Source organism: Engystomops pustulosus, chromosome 3, assembly GCF_040894005.1.
Source record: "Engystomops pustulosus chromosome 3, aEngPut4.maternal, whole genome shotgun sequence".
Taxonomy (NCBI): domain Eukaryota; kingdom Metazoa; phylum Chordata; class Amphibia; order Anura; family Leptodactylidae; genus Engystomops; species Engystomops pustulosus.
Genome location: NC_092413.1, coordinates 63,068,386 through 63,090,310, shown reverse-complemented (window position 1 = coordinate 63,090,310; position 21,925 = coordinate 63,068,386). Strand labels below are relative to the sequence as shown.

Genomic DNA, 21,925 nt, shown 5'->3' with positions numbered 1-21,925 from the left:
TCCTGTAAAAAGCAGATAAAGGCTGCAAAAATAGAGACTGAGAGAAAAATTGCCAGAGAGAGCAAAAGTTTCAAGTATATAAGTATATATAAGTATATAAATGATAAGAAACTAAAAACAGAGAGTGTGGGTCCCCTTAGAAATAACATGGGGGTCATGGTGGAAGGAGATGAGGAAAGGGCCAGTCTACTGAATGTCGCCCCCCTCCACTGTCTTTACCCAGGAAAATCCCCTGGTGGAAGACACAATGAGGAATAATGTAAATTCTTTTTGGAATTTCAACAGTTTAACCCAGGAAGAGGTACGGCGCCGCCTCGCAAGCACGAAGATAGATAAATCACCGGGGCCAGATGGCATACACCCCAGGGTTCTGCATGAACTATGTACCGTGATAGACAGACCGTTATTTTTAATATTTGAAGATTCACTTAGGACGGGTTATGTTCCACAGGACTGGCACATAGCAAATGCGGTACCAATATACAAAATATTTGAGGCGTTTGTTAGAGATGCTATCCTGGAGTATCTCACTGTGCACAACCTTATAACCCAGCGTCAGCATGGGTTTATGAGAGATCGGTCCTGTCAGACTAATCTGATTGGTTTCTACGGGGAGATAAGTTCAAGACTGGATCTGGGGGATGCTGTGGATGTTGTATATCTGGACTTTTCAAAGGCATTTGACACCGTGCCACATAAAAGGTTGGTATATAAAATGAGACTGCTGGCAATAGAAAATCTGTGTATTTGGGTAAGTAATTGGCTTAGTGATAGAAAACAGATGGTCGTCATTAATGGCACATTCTCAGATTGGGTTGAGGTTACTAGTGGAGTGCCACAGGGGTCAGTATTGGGGCCACTTCTATTTTTATTAATGACCTTGTAGTGGGTTTACACAGTCAAGTTTCAATATTTGCAGATGATACTAAGCTGTGTAAAGTAATAAATACTGAGGTCGATAGTTTAGCATTACAGAGGGATTTGTGGAAGCTTGAGGAGTGGGCAGAGAAATGGTTGATGAGATTTAATGTAGATAAATGTAAAGTTATGCACTTGGGCCATGGAAACAAAAAGTATAATTATGTTCTAAACGGTCAATTACTTGGTAACACTGGAGCTGAAAAGGACTTGGGGATATTGGTGGATGGTAAACTTAATTTTAGTGACCAGAGCCAGGCAGCTGCTGCCAAAGCAAATAAAATTATGGGATGTATCAAGAGAGGAATAGATTCTCATGATAAAGACATAGTTTTGCCCTTATACAAATCGCTGGTCAGACCACACATGGAATATTGTGTACAGTTTTGGGCACCAGTGTATAAAAAGGATATGGTAGGGCTGGAATGGGTGCAGAGGAGAGCAACCAGGATTATTAGGGGAATGGGGGGATTAGAATACAATGACAGATTACAAAATTTGGGATTATTCAGTTTAGAAAAAAGACGACTGAGGGGAGACCTCATTACAATGTACAAATACCTGAACGGACAGTACAGGGATCTCTTTTATACCTAGGCCTGTGACCAGGACAAGGGGGCATCCTCTACGCCTAGAGGAGAGGCGATTTTACCATCAACATAGACAAAGGGTCTTTACTGTAAGAGCAGTGAGACTATGGAACTCTCTGCCGCAGGAGGTTGTTATGGCGGACTCTATGTACATGTTCAAGTGAGGCCTGGATGCCTTTCTGGAGAGCAAAAATATCACGGGTTATGGGAATAAAACATTTATTTAATTCTTAAAGGTTGGACTTGATCGACTTGCGTCTTTTTCCAGCCTAATATACTATGATACTATGATCATTCTAGTTCCCCACGAGTGAATGGAACAGAGAGGTGAAAGTGGACCTGTCACCCAGAAATTCGGCACTAGGAGCTGCATACTAATTTAAGCAGCTCCTAGTGCTAAAACAAACGCAGCAGTGTTACACTGATAGCGTTATCGGAAACCTCCGATAACACTATCCAACACCGCTGCGGAGTACAATGGAAATGCCAGACCGCTCTCTAAGCGGTCTGTCGTATTCATGAGGGGGCAGGCGGTCTGAGGCGCTACCTCTTTCCCGAACCCCCCCCCCCCCCCACTCGCTCCATAGGCGGCGGTGACTGCCGCACGTCATGCGGTAGTCACTGCCTCTAATTCTGCCCACTATCCCCCCCTCATGAATACTCAGTACTCCGCAGTGGCATTATCGGAGGTTCTGCGTGACTGGTCCTCTTTAAGCATGATTTCTATCTATGTCATGGCAACCAATAAGAGCTCAGCATTGATTTAATAAACAGCTGTGCAAAAATGAAAGCTAAACTCAGATTGGTTGCCATGAGCTCTTAGATACTTCTGATCTCACTTGTGAATAATATAACAGTTCTTGTAAAAAATATTTTTTTAAAATTTTATACACTCACCGGCCACTTTATTAGGTGCTAGTAACGGGTTGGACCCCCTTTTGCCTTCAGAACTGCCTCAATTCTTCGTGGCATAGATTCAACAAGGTGCTGGAAGCATTCCTCAGAGATTTTGGTCCATATTGACATGATGGCATCACACAGTTGCCACAGATTTGTCGGCTGCACATTCATGATGCGAATCTCCCGTTCCACCACATTCCAAAGATGCTCTATTGGATTGAGATCTGGTGACTGTGGAGGCCATTTGAGTACAGTGAACTCATTGTCATGTTCAAGAAACCAGTCTGAGATGATTCCAGCTTTATGACATGGCGCATTATCCTGCTGAAAGTAGCCATCAGATGTTGGTTACATTGTGGTCATAAAGGGATGGACATGGTCAGCAACAATACTCAGGTAGGCTGTGGCGTTGCAACGATGCTCAATTGGTACCAAGGGGCCCAAAGAGTGCCAAGAAAATATTCCCCACACCATGACTCCACCACCACCAGCCTGAACCGTTGATACAAGGCAGGATAGATCCATGCTTTCATGTTGTTGACGCCAAATTCTGACCCTACCATCCGAATGTCGCAGCAGAAATCGAGACTCATCAGACCAGGCAACGTTTTTCCAATCTTCTACTGTCCAATTTCGATGAGCTTGTGCAAATTGTAGCCTCAGTTTCCTGTTCTTAGCTGAAAGGAGTGGCACCCGGTGTGGTCTTCTGCTGCTGTAGCCCATCTGCCTTAAAGTTCGACGTACTATGCGTTCAGAGATGCTCTTCTGCCTACCTTGGTTGTAACGGGTGGCGATTTGAGTCACTGTTGCCTTTCCATGAGCTCGAACCAGTCTGCCCATTCTCCTCTGACCTCTGGCATCAACAAGGCATTTGTTGCCGCTGCCGCTCACTGGATGTTTTTTTTTTTTTGAACCATTCTCTGTAAACCCTAGAGATGGTTGTGCGTGAAAATCCCAGTAGATCAGCAGTTTGTGAAATACTCAGACCAGCCCTTCTGGCACCAACAACCATGCCACGTTTAAAGGCACTCAAATCACCTTTCTTCCCCATACTGATGCTCGGTTTGAACTGCAGGAGATTGTCTTGACCATGTCTACATGCCTAAATGCACTGAGTTGCCGCCATGTGATTGGCTGATTAGAAATTAAATGTTAACGAGCAGTTGGACAGGTGTACCTAATAAAGTGGCCGGTGAGTGTGATATATATATATATGTATATATGTGTATATATATGTGTGTATATATATATATATATATGTATATGTGTGTATATATATATATATAAGTAACAAAAATACAGAAGGATTTTATCAGCTGATCATTGGGTAAATTGTATATTCTAATCCACTAAAGGTTATTTTATGCAGATTCTAATCCATTGCATGTTACCTTGTATATATTGCATTTATGGTAATCCATGTCATCCATTTACCAATAATTAGGGGTTTGTTAACTTTTTATTAACTTTTTTTTTAATATGTTTCACTTTTCATGCAAGTCTGTATACAGAGGATCCCCGGTTAGTACTCTTTTATTATAGTATGTTCACTAGTTACATATGGAGCCAATTTGTTGCATATAATTGCGGCTGCTTACTTCTACTATGACAAGTTGGTACCTCATTCCAATATTGGTTTACATACATTGGCAAATTTCAAACATATCCATATCTCTACTATGTACAGTACCAGGGTATGATATATACAGACACACAGTCAGTCCCTGTGACCTCTGCTGAAGTTCTCTGTTTGCTGTTAATTTACTGAACTTTAGTCCCTGGCTGCAATTGCCAACTGTATGGTATCTCTAATGAAGCCGAAATGACTTGGCCACTCTTTTACATAAATTGGCCATGTGCATTTACTGCCTTATTAATACTCCCTTAATGTTCATCAAGTTATTCAGCATCCCTGATACTTACTTTTGTGCTATGTGCAGACTCTGTGATTATTACATTACTGAAAATGTGCTGTGCCGCAGTTCACGAAGATTGCGCAGCCAATATCCTGCATGTGTCGCTTGCCCGCTCAGGTTCGACAGAGTCACAGTCACATTGTCACACAACACAGCATAAAGTACAGTAAGGACAGAGAATTTCCAACTGAAAGAACTTAAATAGTACAGAGTTAAAAAAAAAAAAAAAAAAAAAAAAATTGGCCTACAGATTTACATACCGCTATAATGTAAGAATATACTGTATCTGTATGTCACATTTCTGTTGAAGGGATTTTCCCATAAAAACAAATTAGGCCCCATCGACATTGTTGATCGATGGGTGTCTCAGTGAACGTGGGGTCTGATGGGGTCCGAGGTACCTCTGTCTGACCCCTTGTTGCTCCCCCGAAATGAGCAAAAAAAATCGTCTGGGCATGTCCGTGCTTCCCCATTTATCTCTATGGAGCCAATGTTGATTGCTAAGTGTCGCAAGAACATAGCCCACCTGAATAAGATATAAATGCGTCAATTTCGCTGCATTTTGAATTTTTGCCCGCTTCTTAGTACACAGCATGGAATATAAAATATAATGAATATAATAAAAATATATAAGAAATATTTTTTGTTACACAGAAAGCATGCCATCTACACAAAAATGTTATGGATTTTTGAAGGTGAAAAGCAAAAAACTGACATTTATAAAGTCCATTGGCAGCAAGGGGTTACCATATATACCCGAATAAAAATCTGGTTTGTCAGTACAAAAATTCTGCTCAAAAACCCTAACTCGCCTTATACTCTAGTCTATAAAAAAAAAAAATGTGTACTCCCCTTCCGATGCCCCTGGCAGGTCCTCTTCTTCTCAGCAATGCCAGCATGGGCGCCGCGTCGGTGCACGGACTGTCGCAGACAGCCACATGCTGACATTCTAAAGTGTGCGCCAGCGAGGGGCTGGCATCATGGTGTGTGCGACAGACCTCGCGCTGACACGGAGCCCATGCTGCACATCTCTGAATAGAAGAGGACCTGCCGGGTATATACTGGGGTGGGCAGGGGCTGCCGGCTATATACTGGGGTGGGCAGGGGCTGCCGGCTATATACTGGGGGGGAAATGGGCTGCAGGCTATATACTGGGGTGGGCAGGGGCTGCCAGCTATATATTAGGGTGCAGGGGCTGCCGGCTATATATTGGGGGGCAGGGAGTGCTGGCTGTATACAGGGGGGGCAGGGGCTGCTGGTTATATACTGGGGGTCAAGGGCTGCTGGCTGTATACTGGGAAGCAGGGGCTGCAGGCTATATACCGGGGGAAGAGGGGCTACTGGCTGTATACTGGGGGCCAGGGGCTGCAGGCTATATACTCTGGGCAGGGGCTGTAGGCTCTATACTGGGGGGCAGGGGCAGGCTGGCTATATACTGGGGGTAAATGGCTGGCTGTTTATTGGTGGTATGAGCTGGATGTCTATATATTGGGAGCAAGCGGCTTCTGGCTATAAACTGGGGGCATGATTTGGCATGCTATATACTAGGTTTATACTCGAGTCAATAGGTTATAATCGAGTATAAACGGTATGTGATGAGTGTCTGATGGGACCTAGTATTTATTCCTCTATTTGCCTAAACTGTCAACTATTTTATCATCTTCTATAAAGAGGGGGTTCAACTAGATTGGTGAATACATTGTGTAGCTGCCACCACACATTGTGTATAGTTATTGATGGAATTAATTGATTTTAATTTTTTATATATCACAAACTATTATATGTGATTCCCCCTTTAAAAACAAACAAAATGATGCCTACTGTTCTGAAAGTGTTTGACAATATTTCTCACCAGAGTTGAAATGGGCAGAGACTAATGTCAAGCTGAGGCCAGTTAGCTTGCCCACAGATCCCTCGATGCCTTGTGTTCTTTCTCAAAGTAATTTAGTATTTTATCCATTTAGTTTCCTACAAGTGTATCCACTGAATACTGCACAGTGCACATACAGGATGTATATGGTGACCAGTCAGGCAGCTTCCATCACATGGAGGAGCAAGGAACATGTAATAAGTGGAAGCAATCCAAGTAAACTAGTAGCATGCGGTCTATAGCCTGTGCTGTGTGAGCACTAAGGGTTAATAGCTTATCTGCACAAAGCTGATACTGCGGATTACAAGCTGGGGGAGAGGAACAGCATGAGGAGCAGTTAGAGACCGAGAAAGTTCTGTAGAATCACAGACTGAGATGGAGGGACTTATCGGGAACAGGGGATTTCTTGAACCTCATTATTCTGTGCAGGAGACGTCTGTATCCACTGTTCTGAACACATCCAGCTCTGCTACATACACAGAGAGAGCTCTGTCTCATGACCTCCTCTGTGAGCAGTGAACAGCAGCCCCTCCTCTTCCATGAAACTGACAGGTGTGGTGAGTCGGCTCTTTCCGGAGATCAACAGGCGTTTGATCCCCACAGTGAGCCGATAGCTTGCCTAACCCCATCCCTTAATGGCTCACCACACCTCCTTTAACCCCTGCCCACACCTTTATGTGAGTCTACATCATAGGATGCATGTAGTTCCCGCAACTTGATGTAGAATCACGTCATGGGGATCGCCTGGGCTCAGAAGCTGAGCCACTGTGATCACCACGGGACCCTGCAGTAACAGCCGGGATCGCGACTTTTGCCATCCCACCTGGTTAACCCTATACACATCTATAGTGCATCGGCATGACGATCGGGACTCTCCGTGCAGGGCATGGAGGGTCAGATCGTTGCCTTGGCAACCCTGAGGTCCGATAAGGACCCCCCGGCTGCCTTCGTTAGCAGCCTGTTAGGATTGTGCTTAAAGCACGATCTAACAATGCAGCTGTCAGCCTATGCAGAATGCATACATGGCGATGCAAAAAGAAGCAAATTTCTCAAAACATGAGTACTATATTCTGCAAAACAAGTTAACCATAAAAAGCTATCTAAATGGGGCATCGCCATAATCATGATGACCCACAGAATAAAGGTAACACATTATTTTTATGGTACAGGGGAACGTCCGGGAAAAAGAATACTAAAAACCATAATCAAGAATTAATTTTTTTTTTTTTTTAACACCACCAAGAAAGAGTTAATAAATCTCATTATTAGTTATTGAACCCCTGAAATGATGTACCTTAAAAGTGGATCTCATCCACAAAAAATAATCCCCCATATGTCCAAATTACAAAAAAATAAACATTTTATAGCCTGTAAAATGTCACAATGCACATCTGCTCTGGATGGCGCTCCTTCCCTTCTATGCCCGGCTGTGTTCCCATACAGCAGTTTACCACCACTATGGGGCATCTTCATACTCAGAAGAAATTGGGTATCAAACTTTGTTGTAATTTAATACTTTGTGACGGTTTAATTTTTGGCCAAAATGAATACATTGTCTAAAAAAAAATACAGCTTGTAAATTACACCCTCATTGTGTTTTAACCCCTGTGAATTATCTAAAGGGTTAACACACTTCTTATAGTTGATTTTTCACATATTGAAGGGTGTAGTTTCTAAAATGGCATAATTCACGGGGTTTTACTGCTATTTACGGCCTCACAAAGTCCCTTAAAGCTGAACAGGTGTCTCTAAGGGTTTTCGTGATTTCATAAAAATTAGAAAAATTGCACCCACAATTCTGAACCTCCTAACAACCTAGAAACGAGAGAGGATGCATAAAAAGCCATGCTGATATAAAGCAGACATTTGGGAGATTTTAGTTATAAAGTTACTTGGGTGCTATGACTATCTGCCTGAAAAACCGGAAATTTTGAACTTTGGAATATTTGAAGAAATTTTTGTGTGACGAGAAAACAATCTCAAAATCCCCAGGATATGTTAAAGCGTCACAAAGGTATAACCTCCTATAATGACACAGGGCAAATTTTAAAAATCAGGCCTGTTCCTAAGGCCCTAAAATGGCTTAGGCCAGAAGTGGTGTGGGGTGACTTACTGACCTGAGACCCGCTATTATATATTTAATAGGAGGCTGTTCAGGAGCCAGAAGAGCCAACTTTCTTAGTGAGCGGAGTCTAATGATCCAGCTGTCCCCTAAATTTTCGGAACTAGGAGCTGCTTACTAAAGTGCCTCATCGGAGGCACTGCCTCTTCCCTGGACCGCCCTGCTCCCTCCATAGGAGCCCCTAGCCACGCCCCAACCCCGCCCCCTCATGAATACGTCGGACAGCTTTGCGAGCTGTCCGACAATTACATTGTACCCCGCCACAGTGTTTGATAGCGTTTCCGGTAACGCTATCACTCTAACACTGCAGCGTTTGATAAAGCACTAGGAGCTGCTTACTTTAGTAAGTACTTTAGTAAGCAGCTCCTAGTGCCGATAAATTGGGTGACAGGTCCTCTTTAAATCCCAAGACCTATTGATTTGTGGAAAAAAAAAATTACAGATTACAGCCTGTTGTACAACTATAGTGTTTTTCTGCAGCATATGGTTTACAGCACCACCTACAGGCTGCACATACTTTCAATACACTGGCATTAAAGTCATTAAGACTTCAAAATATCATTGTTTTTTTTTATTTTTAAAAATTCAGGGGCAGTTAGGAATCGGCACACATGTAAAGTTATCTGGAAACCTCAACTTATGAGACACATTCTACCATGTCATGAAAAACTCCCTGTAAACTACTAACCTGATGCATTTTTATGCTTTCAGATAAAACTGGTGAACATAAATTCAACAGATATAGCGGATGGAAGACCTTCCATTGTTCTTGGTTTGATTTGGACCATAATTTTATATTTTCAGGTAATTTTGTATTTATAGTGCTGATGGAAAATGAAAAACATGTATAATGTAATTATGTAATTAGCTTTAATTAACTAAAAAAAATAATATACAGTGTAAAGCCCCCACCCTACTCAAGTACTTAATAATATTTTTATTTAAAATTTTTAATGTGTGACATAAAACAATGTATACAGTATATACCCTACATAGACAACAGTGAAGGTGGCCTGCGAATTGGCAGCTTCATTCCACATAAAAAGGGTTGGATCAGAAGATTGTTTTGAAAACATTTCCTCTTCAAACCGTTAGGCACATGGCGATTAAGCACAGATTTTATTTAGCATGGAAAATCTGCAGCCTGATACAGTACCTATTACGAAACCCCATTAAAACAATGGGTAACATTGCACAATTAGATGAGACTGTCGTACACTGCACAATATTTATCACAGTGTCTTATGCAGGTTGATGGTGTAGCATAAGAATGTCTTTTAGTACTTTCTACCTCCTACTAGTTGACTTAGATTACGCCTAAAAGTTGCGCCAAAATTTTGCATTGGCAGTATTTTTCCAATGTTTCTACACTACAAGCATTTTTCTACAAACTGGTGGCTCTGTACAGTAACCTATAAAACAATGCATCTAGGAGAGAATAACTGACCATACAATCTATAAGACAAAATGAAAAAAACATTTTTAATTATTTTTTTTTTACAGATTGAAGAATTAACCAGCAATCTTCCACAACTTCATTCACTGTCCAGTAGTACATCTTCCGTTGATAGCGTTGTGAGTTCTGAGACCGCTAGCCCCCCAATCAAACGGAAGGTTGGTAATAAAATTCAAGGAAGTGCCAAAAAAGCCCTGCTGCGATGGGTGCAGTATACAGCGGCCAAGTAAGTCTTTTTTTTTTGTATTCTAATATTTGTAAACTTAATGCTATAAGTGATTGGGGAAACAAGCAGCAGAAAAACTCAATGGTCATGGGTCCCAAGAAGAGCACCCTTTATAAAAAACAAAGCTACCAATCAAAAACCTAGCCTTTTTAATTTGTTATTTGTTTAAATATTTAAGGCGTCTTGGAATCCAAATAAAAGATTTTGGACCAAGCTGGAGAAATGGAATTGCCTTCCACTCAATGATATATGCAATAAGGCCGGAATTAGTGGACATGGACAAACTTAAAGGAAGAAGCAATCGTGAGAATCTGGAAGAGGCCTTTTCAATTGCAGAAAGTGAGCTTGGAATTCCAAGGCTGCTGGATCCTGAAGGTACCTGAATTTACTAAGCGTCACAGAAATCTTGCTTAACCCATGTTTTTGAGTTTGTTGCTGTATGTCCAGAGAAGTTTGAGGGTTTGTTATCTGCAGGACAAACATTCAAAATATGGTGGAAAAAAAAAGCAGTTCCACTATTTTCTGACAGGCTTTGTTTTTACAACTTTCACTGTGCCGTACAGATTACACATACCCTTTATTCTATAGGTCAATAAGATCATGGAGATACTAAATTATATAGTTTTGTTGTGTTTTAATACCTTTAAAAAAATTCTTGTGTTTCAATATAGTATGGTATTCTATGCATGGTGAGATGTAGTTTTCTCTGATACCATTTGGACAACAGTACAATCTTTTGAGCACTTTTTATTATTATTTTAGTGGAGGCACAATGGTTCTAAAGTTTCAATTGAGACATTGAGACTTTTTCCGTTATGATGTTCACGGTGTTAACTATAATTTAAGGCCCCTAAGGGTCTGATCACTTATGCAATATACTACAGTACAAGTGTATTTCAGTATATTGTCAATATACTGCTTCTATCTTGCAATCTGCTTCTGACAAACTGTAACACAGAAGGCTGAATAGGAGCCCCTAGCAGGCTTCCAGCTGTCATGGTAACTGATCCATGCCCTCCAATAATGTCACAGGGGGCGCTCATTGGCATTTAAAGTTGATAGTGCCCACGTGCAGTTCTGTCAGGTGCCACGGTCGGGCTATCCTAAAAAGTTAACTGCTGCGATAACTGCCAGCACTGCCGTGAGCCTTCTCTATACACCCTTGACAACGATCAGCTCATTAGATTACATAGGCTGGTTGTCTCGGGGGTAAATGGGTTTTCCAGGACTTTTTATTATTGACCCCAGGCGGTATGAAAATAACAAACAGGGACTGCTGGCCTCTGTTTACAGTATTTAGTGCTGTTGTTTATGTACAGAGACCTAGCAGTGGCTTCGCTTTGACAGTGCGGGAACCTACTACAGCGTAACACAGTTCACAGCCAGAGGCTAAGCTGGACGTGTAGCTGTCCTTATCACATCACCGCTGAGCCACCCTATACTATGGGAGCGCTATGGTGATAGGTGGCAACACGCTGCAATGGAGAGAGATAGGTATACCCGGTTTGTTATTTTCATACCACCTGGGAACTATTGTATAAAAAAAAAGAAAAGCATCTCAAACAACCCTTTTAATTTACTGTTTTAGTATACTGTTATATTATGTGTTTTCGGTTTTTTAGGTCTTGTTTGACAGAGAGGAGGAGTGGTCTAAGCATTAAACTAGCCTCTCTAAAAATGAAAAGATTGAACATTCAGCATCAGCCACTGTGATTAATTTTGTGCATTGTACAGGATCAGTAACTCTGCTCCATTGTTTTTACCTAAACTCATTGCTCTCACTTATTATACAGTTATTTGATTTATTTTCCTTTTTTTAGATGTTGATGTTGACAAGCCTGATGAAAAATCCATTATGACCTACATAGCTCAGTTCTTGAAACACTATCCTGATCCTCACAACACTGCAGCAGATGGCCAGGAAGATGATGTAAGTGATTCATATTATTAATTGCATTATTAGCTGATAAGAATGTAGCACTGTTATATCCTTATTAAACTCTGATAAATGTTTGTTTTATAAGACCAACAAATGTTTTATTATAAACCATAAAGGATGTTTCCTATTTTGTAGCATCTCTAGTGGCACCAGCGCCTTCATAGTTAGAAAGTTGCCTCTCAGCAGAAGTCTTAGCTGGAGCTGACGCTGTGGCCGATAAGGTTAACAAACCTAATGCCAGAGTGAAATAATAAGCGCTGCAGTTGCTGGGTGCTATTGCACAATGCAAATATGACCATACTTACTGGAGAAAAATGTAGTGCTGTTTTTCATTTCATTACTGCTTCACTTTCTATATAATGAGAGCATTGGTACAGAGAAAAAATTCACCAGTGGTGGACAACTTTTTTTATCTTGGTGTGTCAATAAAAGTGAGCATACCTCAGGTTTTTTGTCAGTTCTAGAAAAATACATAATTTTGTGATATTTTTGACTTATAACAAAAAGTTATCTTTCCCAGTATTCGTAACTGCTTTATGGAGCCCATGCTCCTGAGATACCTCTCCTATTCCCCCTGAAGTGACTGGAATGGACCTTGGCCCAGCTGCCTGCTGCTGACAGGGCAACTGTGTGACCAATTCTAGTGTTCCCAGCTGGAGGTAGGGCAACTCTCCTGCTGAAAGTGCAGTGCAAACATCAGCTGTTGAACATCGGGCATCCTTCCTTGCCTTATTCCTTTGATCTATAGCAGAGTAGCTTCACTCCTGAGCACGTTCATAAAGTGTAGCACATATTCAACTCAACTAAAAGGGGTGTTGGGTGAACAAGCCACTCCGGCAGGCCATGTACGACTTGGTAAGCCATGAACTGCGGTCCGCATCCTTGCTGACAGTCAGAGTCCAATGAGCACTTCCATAACTGATGTAAAGTAACTGATGAAAGCGTTAATTAGTGCAGGAGGCTGGGTAGCAGTGAGTGCAGCTGAGATGTTCTCACTGCCCCAGGTACTCCACTGCCGGTCCAGTCTGTGTCCTGACTCCTGACACTGGTTGTATGCATCAAGGTCAGGACATAGAGCAGAGCGCCCGCAGGAGAGGACCCAGGAGTGTTAAGTAATTGTTAGCTCTACTGTACTGCTCCCAGGTCTGCGCTTGGCAAAGCGCTGCTCAATGTCCTGATGCCGCTGCATACATCCAGCATGGGGCACAGAGCATAGTGGCACACAGAGGAGAGAAGAAGCTGCAGTGTGGTGCATGGAAGAGAAGAGGAGCCAAGAAAAGGAGAAAATTTATTTATTTTTTTGTCTGCTCTGGAGTCTACACAGGGCCGGATTAAGCTTGGTGGTGGCCCCTGGGCGCAAAATCTGGTGGGGGCCCATTGAATGTAGTCCACACAGGGAACAGCAATCGCTTTATACTGCTCCCCAGCAATAACTATATACAGTGTCCCCAGTATTCTCTATATACAGTTCCCAGCAACCACTATATAAAGCCCCCCAGCAACCATTATATAAAGCTCCCCCAGCAATCAGTTTATACAGCTCCCCCAGCAATCACTGTATACAGCTCCCCCATCAATCACTGTATACAGCTCCCCCAGCAATCACTGTATACAGCTCCCCCAGCAATCACTGTATACAGCTCCCCCAGCAATCACTGTATACAGCTCCCCCAGCAATCACTGTATACAGCTCCCCCAGCAATCACTGTATACAGCTCCCCCAGCAATCACTGTATACAGCTCCCCCAGCAATCACTGTATACAGCTCCCCCAGCAATCACTGTATACAGCTCCCCCAGCAATCACTGTATACAGCTCCCCCAGCAATCACTGTATACAGCTCCCCCAGCAATCACTGTATACAGCTCCCCCAGCAATCACTGTATACAGCTCCCCCAGCAATCACTGTATACAGCTCCCCCAGCAGTCACTGTATACAGCTCCCCCAGCAATCACTGTATACAGCTCCCCCAGCAATCACTGTATACAGCTCCCCCAGCAATCACTGTATACAGCTCCCCCAGCAATCACTGTATACAGCTCCCCCAGCAATCACTGTATACAGCTCCCCCAGCAATCACTGTATACAGCTCCCCCAGCAATCACTGTATACAGCTCCCCCAGCAATCACTGTATACAGCTCCCCCAGCAATCACTGTATACAGCTCCCCCAGCAATCACTGTATACAGCTCCCCCAGCAATCACTGTATACAGCTCCCCCAGCAATCACTGTATACAGCTCCCCCAGCAATCACTGTATAGAGCTCCCCCAACAATCACTGTATAGAGCTCCCCCAACAATCACAGTGTACAGCTCCCCCAACAATCACAGTATAAACCCCCCAGCAATCTTTGTATACAGCTCCCCCAGAAACCACTGTATACATCTCCCCCAGAAATCACTGTATACAGCTCCCACAGGAACCACTATATGCAGCTCCCACAGGAACCACTATATGCAGCTCCCCAGTAATCACTATATGCAGCTCCCCAGTAATCACTATGTATAGCCCCCCAACATTACCTATATACAGCCCACAACATTACCTATATACAGCCCCACAGCATTACCTATATATAACCCCACTATAACTATGTACAGCCTCACTACAACTATATACAGTCCCCCTATAATAACTGTATACATCCCCTATAATAACTAAATCCAGTCCCCCTATAACTAAATACAGTCCCCTATAATAACAATATACAGTCCCCCTATAATAACAATATACAGTCCCCCTATAATAACAATATACAACCCCCTATGATAACAATATACAGTCCCCCTATAATAACAATATACAACCCCCTATGATAACAATATACACTCCCTATAATAATAATATACAACCCCCTATATTAACTATACACACCCTATAATAACAATATACAGACTCCCTATAATAACTAACTACATACATACCCTATAACTATATACATACCCCTATAATAACTATATACAGCCCCTATAACAATATACACTCACCGGCCACTTTATTAGGTACACTTTATTAGGACCCCCTTTTGCCTTCAGAACTGCCTCAATTCTTCGTGGCATAGATTCAACAAGGTGCTGGAAGCATTCCTCAGAGATTTTGGTCCATATAGACATGATGGCATCACACAGTTGCCGCAGATTTTTCGGCTGCACAAAGATGCTCTATTGGATTGAGATCTGGTGACTGTGGAGGCCATTTGAGTACAGTGAACTCATTGTCATGTTCAAGAAACCAGTCTGAGATGATTCCAGCTTTATGACATGGCGCATTACCCTGCTGAAAGTAGCCATCAGATGTTGGGTACATCGGGGTCATAAAGGGATGGACATGGTCAGCAACAATACTCAGGTAGGCTGTGGCGTTGCAACGATGCTCAATTGGTACCAAGGGGCCCAAAGAGTGCCAAGAAAATATTCCCCACACCATGACACCACCACCACCAGCCTGAACCGTTGATACAAGGCAGGATGGATTCATGCTTTCATGTTGTTGACGCCAAATTCTGACCCTACCATCCGAATGTCGCAGCAGAAATCGAGACTCATCAGACCAGGCAACGTTTTTCCAATCTTCTACTGTCCAATTTCGATGAGCTTGTGCAAATTGTAGCCTCAGTTTACTGTTCTTAGCTGAAAGGAGTGGCACCCGGTGTGGTCTTCTGCTGCTGTAGCCCATCTGCCTCAAAGTTCGACGTACTGTGCATTCAGAGATGCTCTTCTGCCTACCTTGGTTGTAACGGGTGGCGATTTGAGTCACTGTTGCCTTTCTATCAGCTCGAACCAGTCTGCCCATTCTCCTCTGACCTCTGGCATCAACAAGGCATTTCCGCCCACAGAACTGCCGCTCACTGGATGTTTTTTCTTTTTCGGACCATTCTCTGTAAAGCCTAGAGATGATTGTGCGTGAAAATCCCAGTAGATCAGCAGTTTCTGAAATACTCAGACCAGCCCTTCTGGCACCAACAACCATGCCACGTTCAAAGGCACTCAAATCACCTTTCTTCCCCATACTGATGCTCGGTTTGAACTGCAGGAGATTGTCTTGACCATGTCTACATGCCATGTGATTGGCTGATTAGAAATTAAGTGTTAACGAGCAGTTGGACAGGTGTACCTAATAAAGTGGCCGGTGAGTGTACAGTCCCCTATAATAACTGCATACAGTCCCTCTATAATAACTATACACCCCCTATAATAACTATATACAGTCCCCCTATAAATATATACAGTCCCCCTATAATCACTATACACCTCCTATTAAAACTAACTACATACAGTACCCCTATAACTATATACAGTCCCCCCATAATAAATACAGTCATAGGATAATAATAACATTGTACTCAGCTTTCAGCATTCCCCTGATGTGCGCCGTCAGCGTGGAAATCTGATATCAACAAACATGGCGGCGCCCTGCTACAGGCGGCACCAAGACGTTGTGGGGCTGTGAAGTCACACGCTGCAGCGTCACATGCTTCAACACCATCTTTATTTACATCCTATCATCTATGGCAGAGCAGGGAACTCATTGTTCCCTCGCTGAAAGATTCAGGACACAACGTGGGATTCGGCCCAGGGAGCCGGTCATACGACCGCCCCCATTTCGCCCACATTTGGTGGAGGCCCCGTTTAAGGGCAAAGTGCTGGGGGCCCCTGGGCTCATGCCCCGTGCGCCCCCTCTATAATCCAACCCTGACTCTACATTATTATTAGTTATATTCCCTGAGGGTCTGAGTGGTTCCCAACCACTCACCAGCTGCACCCAAATTTGGTTTTCCAGGGACAGGGTTGGGTGTCCCTGGGACCCCTTACCATGGTCCCTGGGGAAAAAAATGGCTGCCCCACAAATACCCAATATCTAACTCCAACCTCTATAATGTGCCATTTCAAGCAGCCCTTGGTTTAAATTGATCCCCTTTCTGTAGCCTCATCTTCATCCCCCCTCACTAATTAAATGTCCAGCAGCAGCCTCCCCCAACTAAAGAAATGCCCAGCTGCAGCCAGGGGCGGATTAAGACTGCCATCGGCCCTGGTCTGTGTGAATAGTATAGCCCATACAGGTCTGGAATTCACTTCCTATATGTGGTACTAGAATCAAGATTCTTGGGGATTGGAAGATGTGTCTCTTCTGCCTGCTTTCAGTCTGTTATTTTAGGACCTTTGGAAGACCTTTAAAGTTCCTGAAATGGCTGTTGTATTCATATGTATTGAGAGCAGGAACAGATGTCCGAGTATTTCATGGGTGAAGGTCCTAATGAATATACAATTTTGTGGGTGGTTTAGGGGGCCCAGTGCTATCTAGAAGGTTTGGGCCCTGGGGTACTGCCCCAACCTTATACATTATGATCCACTACTGGCAGCAGCCCCCATCAGTAATAAAATGTCCAGCAGCAGCCTCCCCTCACTAACAGAATGTCCATCAGTCTCCCCTTACTAATAAAATGTTCAGTAGTGGCTGCCCATCTCTAATGAAATATCCACACAATTACCTGTGTGAAGATAATTTCTCATAAATGTAGCCTTATGGTCCCTTAGAAACCAGACTGACTCCTTGGTTACGGCCACCTCTGCTGATGGGATTGCACAAAGAAACAAAAAGTTTTTGTATATGAAATATCCAGGGGTTACTGTATGTCCCACAGCCGTCTTGTGTTAATGATCGCTGAATCCAGGAGGTGGCCAGGCATGTCTGGACACCGCTGCCAAAATGTGAGGGTTGTATCCGAGGAAGCTATCTCGTTTCTAAGGGACTGCATGGCTACATTTATGAGAAATTGTCTTCACACGGGAACATTTTTTTTAATAACATCCAATTGAAGAAATGTTTACATATGGAAAATGAATGAAATTAAATGTAAATGCCCAGATGGGAATACCCCTTTAATGAAATGTCCACAGCAGGACCTCCACAGAATGTCCATAGAAGAGCCCCCTTTTAACCCCTTATCAACCTGTCCCTTTTTTGTTTTCTCATTTCCATTTTTCACACCCCACGTTCAAAAACCTATAACCTTTTTTTATTTTTACACATGAAGAGCTCTTAGAGGGCATGTTTTCTGCAAAGCGGAAAAAAATCCAAATGCAGTGAAAATGGTGCAAAAACATGTTTGCGCTATTTTCTTGTGGGCCTTGATTTTATGCCTCTCACTGTGCGCCCCAATTGACATGTCTACTTTATTCTTTGGATCGGTGTGATCACGGCGATAACAAATTTGTATAGGTTTTATAATGTTTTCATACATTTACAAAAATTAAAACCTCCTGTACAAAAAAGTTTTGGGGGATTTTGCCATCTTCTGGCGCTAATAACTTTTTTATACTTTGGTATACTGGTATACGGAGCTGTAGGTAATGTCATTTTTGCGACTTTTGATGACAATTTTTCGGACTGTACAACATTTTGATCACTTTTTATAGAATTTTTTATATTTTTTTTTCAAAATATCAAAAAAGTGCAATTTTGAACTTCGCTGTTTTTTCTTTACGAGGTTAAATGCAGTGAAAAAATTATATTTCCCCCTCTCACCACGACAGCACCCAACCAGAGAGAGGGATCCGCCCCCAGGGACAGGAAACCCAGACTTCAAATTCTGCGGTACGCCCCATCTCCTTCAGTGGTTTCCTGTCCCTGACGGGGGATCCAGTGAGTCTCGGTGAGACTCAGGAGTCGCGGTGAGAGGGGGGAATGGGAGTCCCAGGAACCCCCAGGTGGCTGCACAGGTCCCCCGCCGAGGCTTACCGGAGGGTGGTCACTTGGCGGCGGTGAAGAGGTGAAGGCTGCGAGGTGCAGCGCAGTCTGTGGGTGCGGGCGGACTCCGGCACGCCTCCGATCCGGAGTGGAGGCGTGTGTGTGGAAGGGCGGCTGAGCGCTGGCCTCTTCCTCTGCGATGGTCTTCCCCAAAATGGCGCCGGCTCCACTTCCGGTGAGGACCGGAAGTGACGCGCCGCCCAGCGTCCACATGGGAGATGACGTCAGACGCGGTAATTTTAAAAGGAGATCCCACACAGGAGTCCTGTGTGTTGTTTCTAGCACCCACAGCCAGACACAGGAGTTGCTCCAGTCGTGGATGAAAACGGAGCTGTATCCTCACCACTGAATAAGATGAGTTCTAATGAAGGTGGTAGAGAGTCGGTGGACACCGCTGATAGTGGATAGTCCGCTGATTGGTGAGTGTGGCCTTACCATGCCTTTAAACTGGTTCTGATGATGTCTTATGTGATTCTTATTTTAGAGGCAACTTGAAGATTCTGGCCCTAGTTCGGGAGAATCATCTGAGTCAGAGGAGGAGGACAGGTCAGACAGACCCCTGTTTCCTATAGAGGATATTGATCATCTAGTAAAATTAGTAAGATCAACTATGGAGTTAGAAGATGAAAAAGAAGAACGCTCTGTAACAGACGTTATGTTCCAGGGTCTAGGAGAAAAGAAGAGAAAGGTTTTTCCTATCCATGAGAATATTTCCTCCCTTATCCAGGCAGAATGGCGCAAGGCAGACAAGAAGGTTTTTATCCCTAGAGCTATGAAGCGGAAGTATCCCTTTCCTGAGAAGGAGACAGAGATTTGGGACAAGGCGCCAAAAGTAGATGTTGCCGTGTCTAAAGTGTCTAGAAAGAGTGCGCTTCCAGTTGAGGATTCAGGTGTGCTTAAAGATCCTATGGATAAGAAGGCAGATGGCTTCTTAAGGCGTTCCTGGGAGGCAGCAGCGGGCGCATTCAAACCCAATGTCGCGGCTACATGCGTCTCTAGGTCTCTTTTTGTTTGGCTTTCCCAGCTGGAGGAGAAGATTAAGGCTGGTGCATCCAGGTCACATCTCATCTCGGAGGTTACCACTGCACAGAAGGCCTCTGCCTTCTTAGCCGATGCCTCGGTGGACGCCTTAAGGTTATCGGCAAGATCGGTAGCCTTATCTAATTCTGCCAGAAGGGCCTTATGGCTGAAAAACTGGACAGGTGACCTCCCATCTAAAAGTCATCTATGTAGTATTCCCTGTGAAGGGGAATTCTTGTTTGGGTCTGCACTAGACAACATCTTGGAAAAGGCAGCTGACAGGAAGAGAGGTTTTCCTAGTACAAGGCCTCAAGAGAGGAAGTTTTTTCGCCCCTCAAGGCGATTTAGATCTCCTCAGAGATCCGGAGACAAGAAGGATGGGTGGCGACCCTCTAGGAGGTCTAAGGGATTCATGTTTTCCCGGCCTCAGGATTCCAGTAAACGTCCCGGTCAGCAATGACGCCAGGGGTCCTGTGGGGGGAAGGCTCTCCCTGTTCAAGGCGGAGTGGAGCAAGATTTCAGGGAGCAAGTGGGTTTTGGGGATCATACAAGATGGCCTAAAATTACCTTTTCTATCCCCTCCCCCACAGCGTTTCAAGATAACCTCAGTGGCCGGAAGAGCAGAAAGACAGGCTCTGGAGACCGAAGTAAGATCCTTATTGGGAAAGGAGGTGCTACGGCAAGTGCCACTGCAAGATCGGGGGACAGGATTTTATTCAACCCTGTTCCTTATAAAGAAACCGGACGGAACATTCCGGACCATTATAAATTTAAAACCACTAAACTGCTACCTAAAAGTGGAAAAGTTCAAGATGGAATCGATAAAGTCAACCGTAAACCTGCTCTTTCAGGATTGTTTTATGGCTTCCATAGACTTAGCGGATGCTTATTACCACGTCCCTATTCATCCGGACAGTCAGAGATTCCTGAGAGTGGCGGTGAGGATGGACGGCAAGATAGAGCACTTCCAATTCAGAGCTCTGCCCTTTGGAGTGGCGATAGCACCGAGAGTTTTCACAAAACTAATATCGGAGGTGGGAGCCTACATACGGAAATATCAGGGCACCTTTGTGCCATATCTGGACGACTTCCTGCTGATCGCAGGTTCGGCAGAAGAGTTGCAGATCTTAATAAAGGTGATGATGGTGATGAAGATCCTACATCGCCTGGGCTGGATGGTAAATCTGAAGAAGTCCTCCCTCACTCCGGCCAGATCAAAGATATTTCTCGGCATCACATTAGATTCCACTCAGCAGAGATCTTTCCTTCCTCAGGACAAGGTGGTGAAGATAGTAGCCTCGGTGGAGAGGCTGTACAGACAGCCATCCCCTACCATAAGGGACATTATGAGGACTCTGGGTCTCTTTACAGCGGCAATTCCAGCGGTGTCTTGGGCGATGTATCACGCAAGGCCCTTACAGCTCTTCATGTTGGAGAACTGGAGGGGGGACCAGTCCTCCTTGGACCAGAGGATTACACTTCCTCAACAGATCCTGGATTCCCTGAGATGGTGGCTAAGAGAGGAGAACCTCCAGGCAGGCCGGCCTTGGAGAGAGGAGAACCCTCTATCCATGATTACGGATGCAAGCTCTACGGGTTGGGGAGCCCAGGTCAGGGGCCTCTTATTCCAGGGATCATGGAACGAAGAATCCAGGAAAAAGTCCTCAAATCACAGAGAACTAGAGGCCATCCTGCAGGCGATCAGATAAGCTCTGCCGATGATTCGGGGGACAGACCTGAAGATTGCCTCGGACAATGTCACAGCGGTGGCGTTCGTGAATCGCCAGGGAGGTACCCGAAGCGGGTCCTTAATGAACCTCTCGCATCAGATTCTAGAACTAGCGGAAGCCAATCTAAGATCAATATCGGCGGTTCATATAAGGGGCAAGGACAATCTGCAGGCAGACTTCCTAAGCCGTCATCTCTTACGTCAAGGAGAGTGGTCCCTGAATCGGAGGGTGTTCTCCAAGATAACCAGACTTTGGGGTCAACCAGAAGTGGATTTATTCGCCACAAGAAAGAACAGACAGGTCAGGCTCTTCTGCTCCCTAGACCCGAGAGACCGATCTTTAAGTCTGGATGCCTTCTCAATCAGGTGGAACTTCAGCCTAGCATATGCATTTCCACCCCTGTCTATTCTTCCAAGGGTTCTGAAGAAGATACGGCAAGACCAGGCCAGAGTTATTCTTATAGCCCCCTTCTGGCCCAGGAGGGCATG

The 21,925-nt window shown here is 44.1% G+C and overlaps 1 protein-coding gene across 12 annotated transcripts in view; it reads left to right on the top strand.

Annotated features, from left to right (window-relative positions):
* The window catches only part of SYNE1 (spectrin repeat containing nuclear envelope protein 1), a 476,843-nt gene that overhangs the window by 99,072 nt on the left and 355,846 nt on the right, over positions 1-21,925 (top strand). For 10 of the 12 annotated variants that reach the window (XM_072140948.1, XM_072140950.1, XM_072140957.1 and 7 more), the window contains 5 exons: positions 3,909-3,929; positions 9,028-9,120; positions 9,820-9,998; positions 10,177-10,373; positions 11,819-11,928. In XM_072140948.1, the coding sequence (XP_071997049.1) occupies positions 3,909-3,929; positions 9,028-9,120; positions 9,820-9,998; positions 10,177-10,373; positions 11,819-11,928 (600 nt within the window). The remainder of the gene's footprint in view (positions 1-3,908; positions 3,930-9,027; positions 9,121-9,819; positions 9,999-10,176; positions 10,374-11,818; positions 11,929-21,925) is intronic. The other 2 variants (XM_072140965.1, XM_072140952.1) reach the window with 1 other exon arrangement.